Source organism: Heloderma suspectum, chromosome 1 (assembly GCF_057233095.1).
Source record: "Heloderma suspectum isolate Gila_16-S chromosome 1, 16-S_ref, whole genome shotgun sequence".
NCBI lineage: Eukaryota > Metazoa > Chordata > Lepidosauria > Squamata > Helodermatidae > Heloderma > Heloderma suspectum.
The window spans coordinates 358703346-358725352 of NC_139458.1; the positions used below are offsets into that span (position 1 = coordinate 358703346).

Consider the following 22007-nt stretch of genomic DNA (forward strand, 5'->3'; position numbering starts at 1 on the left):
TTGGCCACCTAATGCGAAGAGAAAACTCCCTGGAAAAGACCCTGATGCTGGGAAAGACTGAAGGCAAAAGGAGAAGGGGACGGCAGAGGATGAGATGGCTAGATAGCATCACGGATGCAATGAATATGAACTTGAGCACGCTCCGGGAGAGAGCACAGGACAGGAAGGCCTGGCGTGCTATGGTCCATGGGGTCACGAAGAGTCGGACACGACTGAACGACTGAACAACAACAAACAGTGTACATCACCTTGAACTCTTTGAAGGAAAGTGGACTATACATATAATAAATAACTGAACAAAATAACTCCTTTCAACACAGGCCATTTCTGTAACCAAAATAGTGCCCTGAAAGGTGCTTTCCCACCCACAGAAGAGATGGCTATCCATGGCATAACTTCTGGCACCTTTATTTTAGAAATGAACCCCCAACTGCCAGAGCAAAATCATACTGGAATTAAGAAAAAGACAGGAATTATATTCTTCTTCCAGTAGACAAATGGTTAAAGTTTTAAAAGTTAATTTAAATTGAGTTTTAAAAGTTAATTTTTAACGCCAGGCAGCCATGGAGTTATCAAAAGAAATCTAGCTCCATTTTCCCTTATTTCGGATTTATGGATATTTAGAATCAGTACATTCCTATTTCAGAGGGTTTTAAGGCCCTAGCAGAATCTGGCACAAAGTATGAAATCCTTATCAGGAATTATCATTAGCATTCTCAGTGCTGGCAATTTAAACAAATGCACATTTGATTAGCCAACACTAAATAATACGCAGTAGAACAGAGTAAATATACTAAAGGAAAACACCTGCAAAAAATGGTTTACAAAACCAATCTGAGCGAGTTCTGTGAGAAAGAATTAATCAAGTCAGAAACAGGAGAAAAAAGCATGCAATAATGAATCCTTCCCTACAATGTACTCAGTTCTCAGTAAAACTAAGAAATTATTTTCTTTATTTGCACTAGTTGTTGTACTCTTGTACTTGCACTTACATGCATACAGTACAGAGCACTCCTATACAGGTCTGCTCAGAAAGTTCTACTGAGTAGAACTACTGAGTTCAATGGGGCTTATTCCCAGGTAAGTGTGTACAGGGTTGCAGCCTTATCAGTGTTATTATCTTCTAATTATCACATCACTTGCTTGGTACAAAAACAAACCAAAGCAATTTTTATTTTATTTTTTTGCAAAGAACTACCCAATTTGCCAATGCTTGAAATAAGAGAACCGAGAGGAAACTTGTTGCTTGGCACCACAGATTAGTCAGTTGCTTTGCTTCAGGCTGTTACAGAGTGAGAAAAGAAGGGTTCAGGAAGATAAAAAATACAAATAAAACAAGTAAAATGCATTTTCATAAGTCACATGGAAAGTAATGCTTCTGTGATGGGCTCATAATTTTTAATAACCAACAGCAATCAAAAGATGCCTTAGGCTATTCCAAGCACTCCTTCCTCAAGCATTTTTCAGCAATGGACACAAATGTATTAGAAGTCATTAGGTGTGCTGCATCTCCTCCCCTATTAGTTTAACAAATACATGAGGGAAGAGTATAGTATTGTCCATATGTCACCAAATGGTGCAGAAAGGAGGAAGTAATACTGTGAATAAGCCATTAAACTGTAACCCTCTACAACGAAGCTAGGAAGAAGGAAATGTGAGTATGATTGATATATTTCCTATGATCTGTTGCAAGAACACAAGACTGAGATTAGCTGTCCTTCTGCTAGGTCAGTGTCCTATAGCTCTATCCCATTTGCAAGGAAGATGGCCTTGAAACTGTCTTGTAAAGGTCAAAATTGCCCAGCGGCTTTAGTGACAAAAAGGTGGTAAATGAACACAAACTGGATTTTTATGAAGTGTTTGTGCATTTACAACAGCCACTATAGAACTGAGGGTCTGTTTTACTTAACACAATATAGCCCAAATGGTATCAAACAGGAAAAGAAGCAAGGTTTCTTCAGGCTGTGACTGCATCAGCCTTCAACCCCTAGCTACTTGCTCATACAGAGCCTTATACAGGACACTACTGGAATGGCTCAAATTGGAAAACAGGAACTATGTTCCCAAGCATACAAACACCTTTTGAGACCTGCTGCAATGCTAGGATTGACACACCATTCAACTGACAGGTCAAATATTGTCAACTGACTGCCCACTATTTGTCTGCTGTCAAATATTGCCAGTTATCCCATGAACCGAAGAATGCCACTGTGTGAGCAACGTACCTATTTTTAATTTGCTTATTGTATCCGTTATTTTTTTTATTTTACATACTGCTTTTCAGGTATTATTGAAACAAAATATCATTAAAAGAAACCCATACAGTAAAACCTGTAACAGGGAAACTCCTATAAAAGCTAGATAAAGGATCGAGGCACTGAAGACAGACACAGCAGGAGCTGTCAAGGCTCCATCAGTCCCAATACCTCCTCCGCCCATCTAAAGAGTTGGACAGCCTTCTCCCAAGGGCAGGGGTAAACATTGCAGCATGGCAAAGCTTCTCTTACTGGCCATCTGCTGTAATTGCAGGCATCACCAAACAGCAATACAAGCAGTCATCAGTGACAAAAGTCACTGCCTTGGACTGCCCATGATTCTATTTTGGTTGCTGCTGAAACCAGAGAATTTCAAGTCGAACATGTTGCTTGAAAAATTGGCCTGCTGCCTATGTAGCACAAATACCTTTAAAAATGACTTTTTAAATAATCACTGTTACTTTATTTGTTTTAATTTCTCTCTCTTTCTTTTTGCAACTTTAGGCTAAATGTTCCAGGACTAAAGCCAAAGAGAAAAAATGTTCACAGTTATAGAAAATCATATATAATATTGTTAAAAGTTATAATAATTCATTCCTTTTTTAAACAAAAGGGAATTATATTGTTTTATAATAAGAGCTAACTAATTTTTTTCTGTAATCAGCACGAGTATCAAATCTGTTGATGATTAAAGGATTTTGCTGTTTTAATAAACAGTTGAACAACAATAAAGTATTCTAACAGAGTTAATGCATTAAAAATAATTGACCATTGTTTAATAATATTTTACTAATCAATTGACCAAATCATTTTTGACTGGTCAAATGACCAAGTGAGAGAATACCCACATTAGAATTGTCAACGTGAGCAAAAATTACTACTGCGGTGTTTTCCTGCCCCTTCTCCAGTAACATTGCCACAAGGAAGATTTCCATCTTGTAAAACAAATTTTGTGGCAATAGATGGAATTGAAGTAAGAGACTATCTCGACAGGTCAACAACCAGGCAAATCAAAAGATAGCATAACTAGGCAGAAGCATAAGGTTGCCCGGATGATTACTGAATGTATGCCCTGACTACATTTTAGCCTATGTGGTCCCACACTTAAGCATAATATCAAATCTATGCTCATTACATATATATGTAAAGTTTTTTAAAAACATTCAGGGTAAATATGTACATGAGAGCTTTAATCAAAATAAAACATACTGCAATAATGTGGAGTTGTGTTCAAAGTACAGAAAACATCAAGACACCACACAACAAACTAGCAACAACTCTGCCCTAAAAACTGAGCTTGTGGAAATACCCAGTGTCTCTCATAAGAACAGTTCACTCTGGTTTCCTGTTACATCAGTCTGCACTTTACATGAGCACTATTATATCAGACTACATGAAAAATTTACTGACACCAACTTTACTAGCAAATAAAGAGTCCATATAAAACAATCAGGAGGGAATCTGAGTAATCCATAAATTCTTCGCTCTTCAGAGAAGAAAACTGTGTATATACATAAAATAAACTTCATGAAAACTGACGTTAATGCCCATGCAATGACATGGAAGTAAACAGAATGGCAAATAGGAAAGAATTACAAAAACTTGGTTAAAAAATGAAAAATTCAGAAACTCTAGGGCAAACAGCAGCTACAGTAAAGCTGGATGAGGAAGAAATAACATTAAGTTATGAAGATAGCCAGATCTAGAAACAAAACACAGGATGAAATAAAATCATCAAGAATTTCACTTGCGTAGTAAGAATAAATGTTAAAATGCATTATGTACCCTAGAACGAGGAGAGCCAATGAGTGGACTGTGGGCTAGATTTGGTCTCCCTGGCACCGTCACTAAATTTTATCAAGCTACGGCAAAACATTTGCTCAGTTTTATTTTTAAGGAAAAGGGAAAAAACAAGTTGTAAGCAATAATTCACCAGTTCAGTGTTACATCTTATTTTACTGTATATGTAACAAGTACATAACATGAAAACATACATATATGCTGTGCCTGGATGCGTTTGCTCCATAGCTGTGAAGATTGCACCAACTTTATTACAGATTCTGGCTACTCTTGAGGCCTGTTTCCATGGGAATATACTTTCAGCCTTCATACTTCTAAATGGAAAAGGACAAAGGGGTTGGCCATCCTTTCCCTACAACCATAATGTTATAATATGACAACACAGTAGTCCTGGATGTAGAATAGCTTACCCCAAGAGGCTCACCAGGCATCTTATTGTCCTTCCAGTGCCAGTGAAGACCTTTTTACTCAACTCAGGCCATTTAAACAATGAGCGTTTTAAACAAAATCTGGGGTTTCTGAGTAAGCTATGTTTGGTAATTCAAGATGCTAAAAGCGAAATCATAAGAGACTGATGCTCGGTAGATGGAGGACTCCAATCTCAATGCCCTCCATCTATAGAACATTAATCCTAAGGCAAGGCAGACGGGCCCCTTCATGGATCACTGCCTTGTTGTGGCGAAGGGGCTTGCGTAACTCAGTGAAGCCATAAGCTATGCCGTGCAGGGCCACCCAAGACGGACAGGTCATGGCAGAGAGTTCTGACAAAATGTGGTCCACTGGAGAAGGAAATGGCAACGCACTCCAGTATTCTTGCCAAGAAAACCCCATGGAACGTATCACAAGGCTAAAAGAGATGACGCCGGAAGATGAGCCCCTCAGGTCGGAAGGTGTCCAATATACTACTGGGGAAGAGCAGAGGGAATTTCCAAGTAGCGCCAGAAAGAGTGAAGCGGCTTGGCCAAAGCCAAAAGGACACTCAGCTGTGGATGTGTCTGGTGGTGAAAAGAAAATCCGATGCTGTAAAGAGAAATATTGTTTAGGAACCTGGAATGTAAGGTCAATGAATCAAGGTAAGCTAGAGGTGCTCAAACATGAGATGGCAAGATTGTACATCGACATCTTGGGAATCAGAGAACTAAAATGGACAGGCATGGGCGAATTTAATTCAGGTGACCATCATATCTACTACTGTGGGCAAGAATCCCTTAGAAGAAATGCAGTAGCACTCTTAGTCAACAAAAGGGTGGGAAAAGCAGTACTGGGGTACAATCTTAAAAACGATAGAATGATCTCAGTACGAATCCAAGGCAAACAATTCAACATCACAGTAATTCAAGTCTATGCCCCAACCACTGAGGCCGAAGAAGCTGAGGTTGATCGGTTCTATGAAGACCTACAACACCTTCTAGAACTAACACCAAAAAAAGATGTCCTCTTCATCATAGGGGATTGGAATGCTAAAGTAGGAAGTCAAGAAATCACCGGTATAACAGGCAGGCATGGCCTTGCTGTACAAAATGAAGCAGGACAAAAGCTAATAGAGTTTTGCCAAGAGAACACGCTGATCATAGCAAACACTCTTTTCCAATAGCACAAGAGGCGACTCTACACATGGACATCACCAGATGGTCAATATCGAAATCAGATTGATTATGTCCTTTGCAGCCAAAGATGGAGAAGCTCTATACAGTCAGTAAAAACAAGTCCTGGAGCTGACTGTGGCTCAGATCATGAGCTGCTTCTTGCAAAATTTCGGCTTAAATTGAAGAACGTCGGGAAAACCACTAAACCGTTCAGGTATGACCTAAATCATATCCCTTATGAATATACAGTGGAGGTGAGGAATAGATTTAAGGGATTAGACCTGATAGACAGAGTGCCTGGGGAACTATGGACAGAGGTCCGTAACATTGTTCAGGAGGCAGCAACGAAATCCATCCCAAAGAAAAAGAAATGCAAGAAAGCCAAGTGGCTGTCTGATGAGGCTTTACAAGTAGCTGAGGAAAGAAGGGAAGCGAAAAGCAAGGGAGAAAGGGGAAGATATATCCAACTGAATGCAGAGTTCCAGAGAATAGCAAGGAGAGACAAGAAGGCCTTCTTAAATGAACAATGCAAAGAAATCGAGGAAAACAACAGAATGGGAAAGACTAGAGATCTCTTCAAGAAAATCGGAGATCTCAAGGGAACGTTTTGTGCAAAGACGGGCATGATGAAGGACAAAGAAGGCAGGGACCTAACAGAAGCAGATGAGATTAAGAAGAGGTGGAAAGAATACACAGAAGAACTATACAGGAAAGATCTGAATGTCCCTGATAGCCATGATAGTGCGGTCACTGAACTTGAGCCGGACATCCTAGACAGTGAAGTCAAGTGGGCCTTAAGAAGCATTACTAACAACAAAGCTAGCGGAGATGACAGTATTCCAGCTGAGCTATTTAAAATCCTAAAAGATGATGCTGTTAAAGTGCTGCATTCAATATGCCAGCAAATTTGGAACACTCAACAGTGGCCACAAGACTGGAAAAGGTCAGTTTACATTCCAATTCCACAGAAGGGCAACGCCAAAGAGTGTTCAAACTACCACACAATTGCGCTCATTTCACATGCCAGCAAGGTGATGCTCAAAATCCTACAAGCTAGGCTTCAGCAGTATGCGAACCGAGAACTACCAGAAGTACAAGCTGGGTTTCGAAGAGGCAGAGGAACTAGAGATCAAATCGCCAACATTCGCTGCATCATGGAGAAAGCAAGAGAATTCCAGAAAAACGTCTATTTCTGCTTCATTGACTATGCTAAAGCCTATGATTGTGTGGATCACAACAAAATGTAGCAAATTCTTAAAGAGATGGGAGTACCAGACCACCTTACCTGTCTCCTGAGAAACCTGTACGAGGGTCAAGAAGCAACTGTAAGAACCAGACATGGAACAACCGAGTGGTTCAAAATTGGGAAAGGAGTACGACAAGGCTGCATATTGTCACCCTGCTTATTTAACTTATATGCAGAGTACATCATGAGAAACGCCAGGATGGATGAATCACAGGTCGGAATTAAGATTGCTGGGAGAATTATCAACAGCCTCCGATATGCAGACGATACCACCCTAATGGCAGAAAGCAAAGAGGATCTAAAGAGCCTCTTGTTGAGGGTGAAAGAGGAGAGTGCAAAAGCTGGTTTGAAACTCAACATTAAAAAAACTAAGATCATGGCATCTGGCCCCATCACTTCCTGGCATATAGAAGGGGAAGAAATGGAAGCAGTGACAGATTTTACTTTCTTGGGCTCCAAGATCACCGCAGACGGTGACTGTAGCCATGAAATTCAAAGACGCTTGCTCCTTGGGAGGAAAGATATGGCAAACCTAGACAGCATAGTAAGAAGCAGAGACATCACCTTGCCGACAAAGGTCCGTCTAATCAAAGCTATGGTTTTCCCAGCAGTAATGTATGGCTGTGAGAGCTGGACTATAAGGAAGGCTGAGCGCCGAAGAATTGACGCTTTCGAACTGTGGTGCTGGAGAAGACTCTTACGAGTGCCCTGGACTGCAAGGAGGTCAGATCAGTCCATACTAAAGGAAATCAACCCTGAGTGCTCATTGGAAGGACAGATACTGAAGCTGAAGCACAAATATTTTGGCCACCTAATGCGAAGCGAAAACTCTCTGGAAAAGACCCTGATGCTGGGAAAGACTGAAGGCAAAAGGAGAAGGGGACGACAGAGGATGAGATGGCTAGATAGCATCACGGATGCAATGAATATGAACTTGAGCACACTCCTGGAGAGAGCGAAGGAGAGGAAGGCTTGGCGTGCTATGGTCCATGGGGTCACGAAGAGTCGGACACGAATGAACGACTGAACAACAACAACAAAGGCAGAAGGGAGGAACAACAGTGGCAATTTTGCCTCCCATTCCAGCCTTTTAATTTTTTTTAGCTAGACTTGGTTCATCTAGCTGACCTACATCTCATTGGGCAGGTATGTGAATGGAGAGGCTTGTGGATATGGGTGCTGCAGCCTTAGAGGGAGAAACTACCACAGAGTTTCCCTAGGGTCCCCGGGAGGGTGTAAAGGGTGGAGTGGGTGGGAATTCCACATTTTGATTTCTCTCCCTTATGCTGTAGCTGTGTCTAGGGCCTTGGGGAGGGAAATCCACACCATCCTCTGCCCATTATTTTAATTTTCTCTGTCAGAAAGGAAGGGTTTATATTGCATTTTAGTGTTTGGGGTTTTTTTAATTATTTTGTATTATAATATTGTAGTTTTATTTTATTTTATTATGCAGGCTGCCTAAGGAACATAACTTGATGGGCAACCATAGAAATACAACAACACCAACAACATGTAATATTAAACTTCAACCTACTAAAAGAGTGGCATGATATCTTGATTGAGCCAATGTCTTAACCATGGTTAAGGAAGTTCAAGTATACGTTGATGTTACGTCATCAAACCATTGTTTACAATCAGCTGACAAACCAGAATTGTAAACCATAGTCTATTGGTTTTGCATGATGTCCATGATTATGACATCACTGTGCCTCCAGAGTTGCTGCAGTACTTCTGGTGTTAACCTACAAAGCTCTTCACAGTTTGGGGCCATAGTATCCAAAGGAGCACCTCTTCCTATATATTTCTACCCACATCTTGCTGTTTAAAGGTGCTCCACATGCCTTTAAGCAGGAGAGACCAATGCTTGCATTAGATGGTCTTTCCCTTCAGAAAGACCGTGCAGGGTGATGGGGTGCTTCCCCTCCATGCTTTTCCTGCTTTGGAGCAAGGAATGTCCACAGCGGGAGAGGGGCCCATTTTGGCCCTGCATGGCCAAAATACTTCACCTTGGCCATGCAGGTACCAAACAATCCCCGGCCTTCCTCCCAACCTTGGAACTGGGGAAGGGGTGAGGTCTGCCAAGCAATGCCAATGGCAATTCCTGCCCACCTCTCCAACTTCAAAGTTGGGAGGAAGGCTGTCCACCTGTCATGCTCACCAGTATGTGGTACCACATTCACCATGGGAAGAGTAGTGGGAGGATTTATTGAAGCCTGCCCTCCACTCTACTCCTCTGGCGTGGTCTTGAGGAGATGAGAAACATGTTCTTTCATTTTCAGCTAACTGTGAGTTGTCACTATGTCAGAACTAGGACAAACTGTGGTTAGCTTTAACTATGGTTTGTCTGAACAAGCCAACTTCAACATGTGGTTTATGATTCTAGCTTGTTTGGATTAACCATAGTTAAGACAAACAACAGTTCCCAGCTTGGATGACAAAATGTGGTTAGCTGAAAACAAACAAATGGTTTCTCACAGCCATACCAGAAGAAGAGACGGTAGCAGGTTCGTGCATGTAAGAATCAGGTCAGTAGTGAAATTAATAGGAAATCAGCACTAAACTATCTTTTGCACTCAAAGACATCATGAAAAGTCCTGTAACTGAAGAATGAAAGATAGCAATAAGGAACAAATAAGAAGAAAGAGAGTTCTTCTTGCCGATATCATTATGTAACCATCCTGAAAAGACAGGTTTTTAGATAGAAACTATTGCAACTTCCTTTTGGGGCCTACATTAAAACAAATAAAGAGAGTTCATTTAAATTTTAATGTCTTCCATAATTCTTTGAAAAAATAAAACCACAATGTCAGTAATTACGCATGGATAGAAGAGTGAATGTTTTCATAAATAACCATTCAATAAATTTGGCATGATACTGTAATGGCTAAGAGACCAATACATTCTTCTAGAAATAAAAATCCTAGCCATGTTATTTTGTTTTTAGCAGAGAAATATATGGGATTTAGGATTCCTTTCATTGTGAAAGACTCAGTAACTGAGCAAATACATTGCGTGCAAAAGGTCCCAGGTTCAGTCCCTGGCATCTCCAAGTAGGGCTGGGAAAGACCGATTGCCTGAAATCCTGGAGAGCTGCTGCCAATCAGCGTGGACAATCCTTAGCTAAATGGACCATTAATCTGACTCAGTAAAAGGCAGCTTCTTATGTTCATACTTTTGCCTAATGCAAGTGTGTCCAACTGTTTTCAGTCTGGGAACAAGATTCCCTCTTCCAGACCAATCACCCCCTGGACCAATTAAAAATAATTGTAAAAGAAAAGAAAATAGCCTGGATCCACACAGCAATTTGCACGAGTGACAGGCACTTCTGCTCAAATGAGGGTCACATCTGCAGCAGGAGACAAACATCCCCATTGCATAATCTGAAATCCACTTTTAGTTCGCTGAATCCAAGCCAATGTAATGGTCACCTATGAGACGTTTGAATAATTTTTTCTCCCTAACTATTTAGAAATGTTGACTTTATTTTATATGGGTTTTTTGAACACTCGGTTGAATCTAATGTCAGTAATATTAGCACAGAAAAGGATTGGGTTGGATTGTTTGCAGTTCAGCAACCAGCAGAGGGAGTACAGCAGACTAAATTATACTTATTTGCTTAAAACATACTTTAAACAGGCATTTTGAAATAAGCATATAATTATTAATGTGTCACAGAACGTACAAAAGTATGGAAACCATTTTAAGAGAAATGGCATTCTAGAAAAATGCATAGGCCTAACACAGTTTATTTTTCAATATTAAATTAATATTATAGATTTAATTAGCACTGGGAAAGCTACTATTTAGCTGAAAGCCTGGACATTTTTGTACAAAGACAAAGATGACCAGCTGTTATGCACGTGAGCTACAATCTAACACACATTAGACGTGCTTTTGAGCTGGATCCTATGTACAGTATATGTTTTTCAGTAGTGGCACAGAATGAGGCATTTGCCCAAGTAAGTGTACTCAGGATTGCAACCTGAGCGCTAATAAATTAATAATTCCAGCATTTCAATATGACTTTGTTCAAATACCTGTGCATAGAATTGTAGTCTTTGTTTTCACCTTAATAACATACATGAACAGATTTGTAAAATCTGGCAGTCATAGTAAACATTTCCTCATACAAATGAAGATTACATGTGATATCTCACTGTGAATAAAACGAGAACATTTTCTTTCCAAAGGCATACAGGAAAGTTATGTCCTTTAATTAAAACATTCTGTGTCAGATTTAAATATTTACTCTGAGTGCTTTGCAAGTTATTTGCCTTTAAACATTTATTTATTTTTTATGACTGGGATCCTAAGACCCTCGAGCAGAGTTCTACTTGCAGAATGGAACTTTCCCACCTCTTCCTTCCTGCTGCAACCCCCTGTGCCCCATAAAGGTTGCAGCATAAGAGGCTGCAACTGAGGGCGGGGTGTGGGGAATCAGTGGCAATCAAGAACACATACCTTCCTCAACTGGATTGGAATCAAGCCCACATTTTCCCCTGTGTTTCCACATAGACATAAAGGGTGAAATCTACCCATCATTGCTATAGGATAGCCTTCACCATTTTCAGTCCTAACAAGACTCATTGAAATCAGTGATGCTTGTGCAGCAACAGTGCTAAGTTACACTTCTAGGTAATGAGACACCAGCAGCACCAAGAAATACTAAAGCTACATGGGACCAATGCCAGGATTGCTTTCTGAACACACTCTATATTAAAAATAATGACTACAACAAGTGAATCTCTCTCTTGCTCGCTTTTTGCAAATGTCAACATTATTAAAAACAAGAGCATCATTAAATCGTATGGTGAGAGATAAATGAGAATTCCTAATGCCCCCCAAAATGCCACCTTTTGAAAACAGGCATATTTTAAAACATTCCTTGAAATGAGAAGTGTGATTCAACATCCTCCCAGTTAATCATGGCTTGACAATAATCCAGTTCCTGAGATCTCCATAAATGTTTTAAAAAGTAGTGGCTAGACATCAAATTGAGCCCAGATTGTTTTAATAACGTTTAAAGGAACATGTGCCAATCACACCAAAATGTTTATGGAATTGAACTGAAATCTTACTGTAAATTCAGCCAAATTTACCTTAAAACTGGAAATGTTATTCAAGTTTTAACATGGAGATTTAATTTTTGGCAGGCAACAGCGGACTGTGACCCAATTCACACATCACAACAACCCAGGCTTTTGTGTTCTGAACTCAGCTGTGTGCTGGTGCATACTGCCCTATCACTCACACTGAGAGCATGAGCAGCTAAACAACCCAGGGCTGTTTGCCGTGATATGTGAACCGAGAACTCTGGCTTGTCAGGGAAGACACAAGCCAGAGTTCCTGGTTCACACGTCATGGTGAACAAGGCCTGTGTGTTTTACCAGGACTACGTGGATACTAACAGCATGAACCAAGTCATTTGACATTCTCTTCCCACTTTGTAGAGCACAGAGTCATCTCAATATTCTCTGCAGTTTTCTTGAAGTGCACCAACTCATTTGGTGCATGTATCACATCATGGATGCACAGGTAAACTTGCACTTATTTGTTGGTTTAATTTCTAACCACTCTATAGCACAACTCTTAGAGTGATTCATAATACAAGACTAAAATAAAGAAAACAATAACATCAGTAAAACATATCCAACAATATGTGGGCGGGGAAGATTTGGAAGAATTAAAAGAAAACTATGCAGCCTAAAACTTACTGTTACACTTCTCTGGTGAGAAATTCCAAGGGTCCACCGCTCATTCATCCAGGCTGAGTTTCCTTTGGAAGGAAGTCAGTGTTGGCCTTTTGCATGTTAGTGTGTTGTAATATTTACAAATATACAGGTTGAACATAGGTAGAGGTACAGTTAAACACTCCAACAAAGAGCCAAATCTATTGCCCAAAACCAACTCTCCATAGATAGCTTCTCAGGAAGGCTCCTTTTTTTGAGCTTGGAGAGCCCCCAAATTCAGTTCTCTGCCTCTCTTCTCTGCAGTTTGTCTCCTTTGTTTCCTTTCAGACACCTAAATTACATCAACCTCCGTTGAGGGGGCTTTTGCTCCCCCATCAGAAAATGTAAGGAAGATTCAGCTAATCAAGGGCAATCAGCCAGAAATCTCCCCAACAAAATATTACCTGGCAACTTTGCCACCAGCTATTAAGGGAGTCTCCAGCAGCACTTCTCTTAATCCCCTCCAGTCCAAATCCCCCAGTTTTACAACATTATTTAACATTTTAAAAAATACATGAGGAAGTTGTACATATGTAAATAATGCACAAAGAGTTGAAACTAAAACAAGGGGAGACAAACTGAAATTAAAAGGAATGGCTGAAACCAGCCATGATGTATCATGACCCAACATTCAGGTTGTGCCATATTTAAAACATAGCATTTGGCAGGAACAGGGGAGCTGAACTCTTCCCTCATCTGCTCTTCTCCCAACCACCACCACCACCCTGCTTTTGGCCATTTTACTCCCAGCAGGGGTAACTCCCTGTCACGGGAACAAAAATGCTTTTAAAAGTGGTTAAGGAAGGAAACATAGTTGGGGGCAGGGGGTGTTTCCTTACCCAATACCTTTGTATTTGGCAGCAACCCAATCCTGACACACATGTCTAATGATATAAGTACCTAGTTGAAATGGAGGGGAGATATGAAATGTGATGAATTGTGGCTTTGCAGACTAATAATGAATATGGAATCTTTCACAACCTTGCTGATTTGTTTGCTTTCTCATATCACACCATGTGCTTTTCTCCCATCAAAACCGCCTATTCTTTTCTTTACAAGCCCACTCCACATCCCATGTTATGGTAACTTTAATCACAAATGTGCATGTTCGCATGCTTTCGTCCAAACTTTTTCCATGTGCAACTACTTACAATACTTCCTGTGCATTTCACACACACACAAAGAGAGAAACACACATACACATAGTGTCTGAGATGACAGAAGCAAACTAATTTGCCTGTTGCCATACTCAGCTCCCCCAAATTGGTCAGTGATCACTTATACAATCTGAACAAATACACATCTTTCCCAGTTACAAAGAAATAAACATCAAGATGAAGATAGTCTGTAGGTGCTACAGTTATAATTCATGTAAAGGGTGAGAGATTTGTCTAAAAAGCCATCTAGTCACCACACACATGGGTAAGAAACTGAAAATGACCAGTGATGGCCCAGTGATCAAGATGAATATTCAGCTTCACCACAATACAAAAATCAACAGTTCACTCATTTATTCTGGATTAATGTAAATTGACAACAACATCCTAGTTCTGTCACAATTACTAACATGGTTTAAAATTGCCAGTTGACATAGAAGAACGGACTGAATGAGTGGAACATGTCTTAATGTTTATCACTTTGAGTGGAGAAAGGTTAGTGAATGTACCTGCATGAAATGTACACATGCCATTTTGGCCACTGCCCCAATTACTCAGACTGCTCCTGGGTTAAGGGGTTGCCTCCAATTTCTTTGATAGAACTCAACTATTTGCGTGCAGTCACCCCATTGCCACCAAGTTTGTCAACAACTATTTTCTTTTTTGTTTTTCTATTATAACGCATAATGTAAATATTCTTCCTTGTTCCTCTTCTCTCATTTTTTAACTAACAAGTCTTGGTAAGTTTGTCTTTGTGCTTTTGTTTAATAATTCTGGTCACTTTAACAAGAATATTCCATGTCATTTGTTCCATGCCATTCAATTACCATCCCATCATAAATATGCACACATTCCTTTGAAATAAAGTCAGAAGAAGGGCAAATGAATGCAAAAAGCAGTGGTCAGAGAGGGTAATAAATGATGTTCATGTTTCAGTTATGACTGGGTTTCTTTTTTCATCCTTCCTTGTCATGATTAGCAATTTTCTGGTGCTTTATCTCTTCTACATATTATCCATCAGGAAAAGTTCTGAAATCTATTGCGTCGCTTTAACCATGTTTTCACCGGGAAAGAGTGGTGAGGCAAAAGATTCCTTGCCACATGATTAATAAGCAAAGTTGCTCTGAATCTGGGCATCCTATGCTTAAAGCATCCCCAAGTGATGATACCGAGTCTTGCACTGAAAGTCTCCAAGGAAGGAGATTCCACGGTGTTTGTAACCAAAGCTTGGTCCAGTGTTAATCTCCTTGAGCTCACGACTACTTTCCTACTAGTTTAATCCAAATCTACCGTCCTGAAATTTAGATCCATTATTTGTCGCCTTGTCTTCAGCAGATCTGGTGAACAATTGTTCCTTCTTTGTTATCCCCTTCCAACAGTAGGGGGGTAAAACACACACATACCACATTGAATACAATGTTTAATTTGTAAAATAAAAGGTGCTTGGGGCGACCCCCTCCTCCACCCCCATCGTCTCTCGGGCAAAACATCGCGCCACATAACCACTCCTATATCCAGCCTCCTCGCCCTCTCCCTTCCCGTAAGCAATCAGCCGGAGAACAATAGGTTAAACCACCTACTTGTGCTCAAGAAGCATTCGGTAAACCGTCTAAAGCAGCTGGCCGAAGAAGATCCATCTTCCATGTCTGGCCCTAACAGGAGGGGAGTGAGGAAGGAAGAGAAAGTGAAGAAGGTGCCTCTTTGTTGCTGCCGCCGCCTGAAAATCCTGCTCCTGCCGGTGGGGCCGTCGCGACGGGCGGCTACGCTTCCTCCTCCTGCTGCTAGCAGACTGTAGGTCCACAAGCGAGAAAGAGCCGGGCAGAGAAGCGAGGGGCCGGGAAGCGATCGCTGCCGCCGGTTGCGACGCCGACCGGTGGCGCCGTTGGATCTGGTGGAAGGTGATAGCAGGATGGAGGAAGGGTAGAACAGTTGCCTCCCGCTGCTGCTGCCGCCGCCGCTGGGATAGACAATCAAGGGAGCTGCTGCTGGTGCTGCTGTTACCGCCGCCGCCGCTCCAACATCTCTCGCTGATGCCCTGCTTGCTTCCCCCCCTCCTTCCCTCCCGTAGGGACTTTGGAGGTTGAAGGAGGATGAGGAGGGGGAAAGAAGAGGCGGTGGCAAGAAGTAAAAGGAAGATGGAGAAGGGGAGGGGAAGGGGGAGACAGGAGGAGCTGCTGCTGCTGCGTTGGAGACGATGCTGCAGGAGACTGTCCCCGCCGCGCGGCAGCTGCTGCTGCTTGTTACAGGGGCGCGGGAGGCGCTGCCAGCTGCCCGGCCGCTTCCACGGGAAGGCGCCCCCACGCCGCTCCTTCTCTGGACGGGAGAGTGGAGCGGGCCGAGGCGAGCGTCGGGCTTTCCCCCGCCCGCGCCTGCTGCAGCCAGGGGGACCTGGGGGCGGGCTGAGCGCGCTTCCTCGGGGTTGGCCATAGAGCTTCCCTCCCGCCCTTTTCGCGGGAGTTTGAGGCAGGACGTTTGCAAGAGTCACAGCCGGGCGACGGGAAAGGAACCGAAGCCGGAGGCCGGCAAAGGCGCGGGTTCAGTCGCTAAGCCGCCGTTGCACCCGACCCGGCGCCGTACCGGGCACGGCAAGGGCGGCCAGCCGCCACCGTCCCTTCTCAAGCATTCCACAGATCTCCTCCAAAGTATCCTCTAGTTTCTTTCCTTCCCCCTTTGAAAGGAGAGAGAGAGAGGACACCACTTCCAGTCAGTGCTTTCAATATTTCTCTTCCCCTCAGGCCTCGGCGTAAAACAAAAAAAAAAAAAACCCGCGCGCACGCACACGTCATCCCCCCCCCCTTCTCTTCCTCCTCTGGTTCTTTCTCGGCAATATAAATATTTCTCCGTCTCTAAAAGCGAAGCGGGGAGGATAGAAACAAAATACCAGCGGTGCTGCTTCCAATTTGCAGCCGCGGCCGCCAGAAAAACGCCCAGTGGCGGAGCTCGGTGCTTCAAACCCGCTCCCGCCTCGGCTCGTAGCTCTCCTCCCTCACGCTAAGCAAAGGCAGGCAGCAAGCTCGCCACCTGAGGGAGGTGGGGGTGGAAGCGGCATTCGTGCGTGGCTGTCCCCGTTACCGAGCCCCCCGAGCCTCGCCAAAAGAGGTGCGCTTGGGCCGGAGAGAAAAGCTTGTCAGCACTTCCAGGCTCTTCGTCATGCACGAGCACCGCTGCTGTTTCTTCCCGGCACGACTGCGGTGCTTAGTTTCTCAGGTGAGCAGGGCCTGAGCCGTGAAGTTTGCTGGAAGCTCCCCACCCGCTTCTGTCCCCGCCGAAGCTCGGAACGACGTGGTGGCTATTCAGACGACGAATATCGTCTGCCGACGGCGGCAGTCCCGCGCACACTTCTTCGGACGCAAGCCCCCCTTCGGGCCGACGGGGCGGACTTCCGAGTAAAGCGCGCGCGTGTGCAGGGGGCCGTCTCAGGTTCCAGAACTCAGGCCTGGAGAATCCGGCGTCTGCGCTGAGGCTGCCCATAAGAGAAGAAATCCAGACACCGAAGCCCCCTTCCAGGCCGCTCAGCTGCTGCCCTCCAACAGGAGTTTAGTCCAACATGATCGTTTTTTAAACGCTGGGACACGTGCCCGGAAACGGCCGGCCTGTGGCACGTGGCTGAGAATGCCAAGGCGCCCCGCAAAGAAGGCCGCCCGACGTGAGGCTGGCCGGCCCAGAGACCCGTTTTTCGCCGCCACCCCCAGTATTCCCGCGCCCCCGTAGCCCTCAGGCCCTCACGCATTGCGGGGCAAAGGTGCTGACGCGGCCAGGCGAGGAGACGACGAAAGCGAGTGGCCTTTTCCCTCCCCTGCACGCACAGCCAAGGCAGGCTTGGTGCGGGCCAAGCGGAGGGCGCCCCCCGAGCGCGCTTCGACCGCCGAGACTTTGCGGGTGGGCGCGGGCCGGCAGGGCGACCGGCTTTTCGTTCTCGCGCCAAATCCACGCCGCTTCGGCACCGACGAGAGACGGAAAGGGGCCGAGGGCGGCTCCCGCCTTCCCCCCACCACACGCACACGCGCACACTCTTCTCCACCCGTTGAAGGGAGGCACGGGTGACACACGAACGCCATGACCGAGGGACCCAGGACGGACAGCTCTTCTCCGAAGCCATCCACGGCTCCGTCGCCCGTTCAACCCTCGCCAAACCTTGTCGTTGGTGTTCAGATCGAGACTCGGACGCAAGCCTGAGCGCAAAGTCCAGCGGGATTGAGCGCGTCCGCAGAAGAAAACGCTGCTCGGGATTCCTTGAATCATGCAAAAGCCTCGCGCACAAAAGGTGCAGAAACCCGTCGCAATAGAAAGCGACAGGAACACTTCTTCAAATGATAGCAAACTTGATTTGCATCCCCCACTCCTTTGATGGGACTAACTGCCCTCAGGGAACTGTTCTTTCCTCCCGAAGACTATTTACCATCTGTAAAGAAATACAACGTGGTATTTTTTAAAAAAATGTAAATCAACGATTCTGATCCTTTTTGTAAGGGTTCACCTATTTGATTTCTGGATTTCTCACTAGAGAAAATTTAAAATGGAAAGAAGTATCATTCCATATCGGATTGGAGGACATATGTCAGATGTCTTTATTTGTTATTGTACGTTTGAACTCCTGATTTCAAACCCGTTTTCCCCTCTGACAGATAGGAAAATCTGTTACATGAGGTTGCATGTCCATCTTCACCTGTTTTGGAAATATGACTTCTTAATATGTTTCCGTGATCGGTAGCCCAGTTCGTGCTTTATGTTAAAATGCGCAGTGGGCACTGACACTCACTACAGTCTCATTAGCGTTTAGATTTCTCTTCCTTGACAGCCGTAATAGAGGAGGCTACCTAAAGTTATCCAACTTGTTTAGGAAGAAATGAAAAGGTATCTCCAAAACCTTTCAACATTTTATAACATTCCATAAAAACAGCTTCTGGGAAAACAAGAAATCCTCTTTAAATAACAATATTTGCAGTGAACTACCACAATTTAAAATGAAACATATAAAAACAAATCAAATACTTGCTTTCCATTACCTTTTTGAACAGATTGTTCTGTAGTAAATATAGGAAGAATCTTAGGCAGATCTTCAGATCCAAAAACGACCTGTTGAATTTTATAAATAGTCCAGTACATACTCTCATCAGCAATAGTTACTTAACTTTTTGAAAGCAAATGGACAGAGTGTCCTTGGCTTTTGCATATTGTGCATATTTAACACTATCACACAAATTAATATTACAATTAATAACAGTCTAAGTATTATGAAGTGCTAATAAATGTTGGTAAATAGTAACATTTAACATATCTATTGGTATAAATTGGCATTAGTAGGATAATACAGAAATCACATAACTATGAATATTTACAAATGTTTATATAATCGTTTGCATGTCACTTGTAATGTGCACAGATATTTCCTGTACCTATAGTTCTACCCATTTGAAGAAATTATTTACATGATAAGAATGACATGCAGCTATTCATTTCAAAATATAAGTGCCCCCTGACACAAAACCACTTGAAATCTGTAAAATTGTTTGCTTCTTTTTCCTACTTTTATTTTTAGAAAGACAAATTGGATTGCTTGGGTGTGCAGCATAACTTGTATGATTAATCAATAGATTCTTCACCTACACATACCTGGGATAGATTCCAGGGGAAAAAATGAATAAAGTTTCAAATTCACATTAAATGTATACTTTTTTCAGTTTATTTATGTAACCTTATTTCTATAGTTATTACATTTTCAAACACTAGATGTACAAAACATGTTTATAGTAGGAAATAACATTTCTACATACTTTGGTTCCCCCTTCTAAGATTAAAGCATTCACCTACCATGAAAAAACATCATCATTATTATTATAACAAATTTTGCTTATTTTGTGGGAATGTACAGCCTTTCTATTACAAGGTTTTGTCAATTATTGGGATGCTTTCTAACTAAAACAAAAAGCAATCTATTCATACAAAACCTAATTTGAACAAAAAAACTGTCAAAGAAGATTGAAGAATTCTAACACTGACACAAATGTTACGAGAGTATGAATGTCTTCCATAGGCCTTTATTTTACTGATATATTTAGAAATAATGAAAAATGAATGTCCAATGTTTATTTTATTATAATTCACATAACTTGGCATTTCCTAAAATCTGCTTTCAGTCAAAACACGTTTAAAAATTATTGTCCATTGGCTAATATGATAACACATTCAATTGAATATAGTGCACAAATTATTTGTTTGCCTTGTAAATGCATTAGTCTGACCCCATACCTATTTACCAAGAAGTATGCCCAACTGATTTCAGTAGCACTTACTTCCTAGTAAGGGTGATTCAGATTGCGATCCTAACTCTTCACAGAGTTTCAAAATGCTGTTGTTTTATAGTGAGCGATATCCATAAGCTAGACAGAGATTGTGCTGATTTCCACATTGATCACTGCTGGTCCAAACAGCGGATACTGGAACTAACATGATTAGTGTGGGTGGTGCACTCCAGAATAGAAGCTGTAACGTGACATATGCCAGCAGGTAGGTATTTGTACCTTGTATTACCTTCCTCCTAATCCCCTTTATGATTACAATGCTAAAACAGCTGTGGGTAAACTGCCATCTGGGCAGGCATACCCCATATGCTTGCATACTGTGAACCACTAAGGAAATACCTGCTCCTACTGTTACAAACTGTTCAACAGCCAGAATGGCAAACTCAAAAAAATATATATAAAGTGTTATGTGTGCTACCTGATTCACTGTCTATCCAGGGGCAGGAAGAAAACAGATTGTGACCTAGTGGTAGATCTGATCTGCATTAAATTGGCAAAGGTTTCTGTCTCCCAATTGTTTAACAATAGCAACAATAGACTCCTCACACCCTAAATTAGGCTGCTGACATGAAAGCTGGGAAGCAGATAATCAGGAGAGTGGGTTTTGTGTGTGCAAAAGGACTTAAGCTCAGTTCTGATACAAAAACAAATTCCTGAGCTGAGGCACCCTATTCCTTCTGTGTATTACACACACACAGTTTTGCATCTGGCTCTGGTTGGTAGAACTCAGAGTACTAGTAAAAAAAAAAAAAAAGATTCCACAGTTCTGAAGTGTGCCTTCCACTGGGCTAACCTACTGTGCTTTGGTTCTGCGGGGACCTTGTTACCAATAAAATACTAATTTAAATACGGGATATTGACTCTTCTTACTGTTACTGTTTCTGAAATTCTGCATAGAGCTTTATGTTATCAATGTTTGTAATTCCTGATTGCAAATGCACAGTACCCTCTCTTTTTAACATAATGAAAAAGGCCTAAAATCATGAATAAAAATAGTATCATTAAACAATTATTTTAAAGCACATAATCATGAGCTTGGTTTATTTGTTACAGGTCACCAGTATGTCTATAGAACCACATGTTGAATTATGAACATTTGCACACACAATTTCTGGGTGAATTCCAACATAATTAAATTCTTCCACTCACACAATGGAACTTTCATCTTCCCCATCTACCCCAATTTGCTCCAGATAGCTCCCCAAGCCTTCCAGACCAAATTTTGAGGGTGCAGGGTGGCTTCGGGGGGGGGGGAATCGCCCCTTCCCCATTCCTCTGATGGACGCTATTACATCAGCAGGAGGGGTGAACTGGATTACACCACCCTATGTGATTTGCACACAATTTGACTTCATTAAGCACCAACTGTTGAAAAGTTTAGGGTTTGTTATGTAATCCAGGTAATGACTTAGCAGTCGAAGAAGAGAGACACAAGGAAGGAAATGGGAGTGTCTTTACCGTTACACACAGGAAGTAATAGAGAAATCAGAAGGGGGTTTTTCCCCTTTCCCAATGCTGAGAATACTTCTCACCACCACTGACAGACAGAGTCCAGAGCCTTATGTCACTCTCCCAGTCCCTTAATTGCCCTGACCAAAAAAAAATCAGCTAGAGATTGTAAAGAAGCTTTTGTCAGTTCACTAATAAAGAGGAAACATCCCAGGTAAGAAACCCCTAATGAAAGAACTCAATTGTTGATCAGTCTATACAGAGCTGTGACCATTTCCGTACTATTCACTTTTCTATTAGCTATTTACTATCCACTGATCTGTCATGTGTGTGTTTTTATTTATAGCATTGCAGGAGTGGAAGGCTCACATAAAGTGCCTTTGCCTGTTTTTCTGTCAACAAACAGAAACCCATTCCCCCTGTAGCTCCCCCACCCCATGCCATACAATTACAGGGGATCTCCCAACCCTCAGCAGTGGCTAC

At 42.4% G+C, this 22007-nt stretch overlaps 1 protein-coding gene across 2 annotated transcripts in view; it reads right to left on the bottom strand.

Annotated features, from left to right (window-relative positions):
- PDE10A (phosphodiesterase 10A) overlaps positions 1-17766 on the bottom strand; it is a 171919-nt gene extending 154153 nt beyond the window's left edge. For both annotated transcript variants that reach the window (XM_084827987.1, XM_084827986.1), the window contains exon 1: positions 15354-17766. In XM_084827987.1, coding sequence (XP_084684113.1) covers positions 15354-16200 — 847 coding nt within the window. In that variant the 5' untranslated portion in view covers positions 16201-17766. The remainder of the gene's footprint in view (positions 1-15353) is intronic.
- Positions 17767-22007: the final 4241 nt, after the last annotated feature.